We start from the raw sequence: 2536 nt of genomic DNA, 5'->3' as shown, positions 1-2536 counted from the left end.
AGAGGCGGCCAGTGGGGAGGAGCCATGCCCACGCATGGCTGGGGGCGGGTGTGGCTGTCCATCCTCGTCAGCTTCGTGTCCACCCAAGGCCTGGATCCCCTGCAGACCCTGGGAGCATCACCCCATCCCCCAGTGACGCCCTCAGCTCCCACTGCTCCCTGGGCACTGGCAGGTTCTGCTCAGGCTTGGGTCGGCCGAAGCCAGGGACCAGCGTTCAGGGCTCGTGGTATCTCAGGGCTGCCATCTGCTTGCAGGGAGCGACGTGGGGGACGCCCTGGAGTACAACCCCAACCTCCTGGATGACCCACAGTGGCCCTGTGGCAAGCATAAGCGGGTCCTCATCTTCGCATCCTACATGGTACGGCGAGACCGCTGCCAGGCCTCACATCTGGCACTTCCAGGGCAGGGCCGACGCGCCCTCCACCCCCGGGGACACCAGCAGCGCCTAGGGGAGGGGGCACACAGCCGGCCAGAACGATGCTGGCCATGCCACCCTGGGACCCGCCCAGCGCTAGTGTCCTCTGCCCTGAGGCTCGTGCCCCCAGCTGCGGTGCCTCTAAGCCACAGGGCACCATGTTGGCAGGCCAGGCCGGCCGGCCCTAGCTGCTGCCCTGTCTTGCAGACCACAGTGATAGAGTATGTGAAGCCCTCCGACCTCAAAAAGGACATGAACGAGACCTTCCGGGAGAAGTTCCCACACGTCAGGCTGACGCTGAGCAAAATTAGGAGGTAAGGGGACGGAGCAGGTCCCTGCGCCCCGCCCCCACGGGACCCCCCCCCAGAAACCTTCTGATGTGTGTTACCCTAGGGGTCCCACGGTAACCCTAGATTCCCAACAAACCCAGAGGCGGCCCTCCTACCCTGCGACCAGGCCCAGAGCAGCCCCCCAGCCCCACACCTGTGCTGGCTGAGCCCACTGAACCCTCCTCACTGGGGCCCATGACAGCCCACGACAGCCGTGAGGTGGGCACCGCTATGCAATAGATGAGGCCCTCACGCTCCAAGGCGGCTTGCACTCGGCCCCACAGTGAGCAGGTGGCAGAGCTACTGACCCAGGCAGGGTTCCCGTCACTGCCCTTTGCGGGGGTCCTGCCCTGCCCTGTCCCACTGGTACCCCCACCTCAGCAGCTCTAAGGGCTCTACAGGTGGTCCAGGTGCCACCTCAGCACAACCATGTCTTAGCACTTGTGTACTTGTGATCCCCTTGGTGCCACAGAACAGAGATTCTGTTCTCTATGGTGTCCCTTTGAGGACAGTGTGCGCCGCTTGGTATAGTTGCGAGGTGCCGAGGGACCCAGCCAAGAGCCAAGTGGAGCCCAAGACCAGCCTGCTGCCTGCCCACCAGGCTGTGGGCCCTGGTGCTGGGCCACGCCACCTGGAGGGACTAGCACCATGACAGCCCCAAGGCCTATCCTGGAGCAGGGAGAGGGTGGCTTTTCCTGGCCCTGTGGGCACCTGGCTCTCTGCAAACCCGCAGTTTAAAACGGGAGATGCGGAACCTGTCCGAGGAGTGCAGCCTGGAGCCCGTGACCGTGTCCATGGCCTACGTGTACTTCGAGAAGCTCGTCCTGCAGGGCAAGCTCAACAAGCAGAACCGCAAGCTGTGCGCGGGCGCCTGCGTGCTGCTGGCCGCCAAGATCAGCAGCGACCTCCGCAAGAACGAGGTGAAGCAGCTCATCGAGGTGAGTCCGCACGCCCCGCCCCGCCGCCTGCCTGTGAGTGCTGCCGGGCACCACCCGTGGGGTGGGAGTCACTGCCCACCGCTCCACCTGGAATGGGGCCCGATGCCCCCCCAAGCATGCTCACCCCGCTTAACCTTTCTCTCTCTCTCTCGACGCAGAAGTTGGAAGAAAGGTTTCGATTCAACAGACGGGATCTGATTGGGTTTGAGTTCACAGTGCTCGTGGCCTTGGAACTTGCCCTGTATCTTCCCGAGACGCAGGTGTTACCTCATTACAGACGCCTCACCCAGCAGTTCTAGCCCAGGCCGCCCGCCCGCTCAGCACCCACACGCGTGGACCCGGGCACAGCCGCGGCCCACCCCATTGCCACCCCTCCCGCCGGACGAGCCAGCCCTTCCCAACACGCTCGCTTCCCGGAGGGACGTGGCTTGCGTTCCTGAGCACACCGCACACCACCACGGTGTTGCTGAGAACGTTCTTGCGTTGTCACGTGCACAGGACGTGGGCTCTGACCGTGTCTTTTCTCACATGCCTGTGACCGGTCTGGTCAGAACCCTTGACTCACGTCATGTGGATCCTGACGTCACGGCGTCTCCTCGGCGTTGCCTTTCACAAACACCGCCACGGCATTCACGTCATGGTGACCTGGGTGTCCAGATGCTGCTGGACATGCTGAAATCGCTGGCGTTAACGCATCGAAACGTTAATCTGGGCTATTTCAGATTTTGGGGTGTGGAAACAGCGCTGAGGAACACACCCCCACCCCCGTGGCCTGGCCCCCGTCCCCGCCGTCTGCGTCCGTGAGCAGAGCTCCAGCGACAGCTGAAGCCAGCGAGCAGACTCCTGGTTTGTTT

At 63.5% G+C, this 2536-nt stretch overlaps 1 protein-coding gene across 2 annotated transcripts in view; it reads left to right on the top strand.

The window, feature by feature from the left end:
* CABLES2 (Cdk5 and Abl enzyme substrate 2) overlaps nucleotides 1-2530 on the top strand; it is an 8551-nt gene extending 6021 nt beyond the window's left edge. For both annotated transcript variants that reach the window (XM_006921959.3, XM_006921960.3), the window contains exons 6-9: nucleotides 255-358; nucleotides 623-729; nucleotides 1478-1682; nucleotides 1841-2530. In XM_006921959.3, the coding sequence (XP_006922021.1) occupies nucleotides 255-358; nucleotides 623-729; nucleotides 1478-1682; nucleotides 1841-1981 (557 nt within the window). In that variant the 3' untranslated portion in view covers nucleotides 1982-2530. The remainder of the gene's footprint in view (nucleotides 1-254; nucleotides 359-622; nucleotides 730-1477; nucleotides 1683-1840) is intronic.
* The last annotated feature ends 6 nt before the right edge of the window (nucleotides 2531-2536 follow it).

Source organism: Pteropus alecto, unplaced genomic scaffold (assembly GCF_000325575.1).
Source record: "Pteropus alecto unplaced genomic scaffold, ASM32557v1 scaffold45, whole genome shotgun sequence".
NCBI lineage: Eukaryota > Metazoa > Chordata > Mammalia > Chiroptera > Pteropodidae > Pteropus > Pteropus alecto.
Note: the sequence above shows the minus strand (reverse complement) of the source record. Positions and strands in the feature narration are given on the sequence as shown.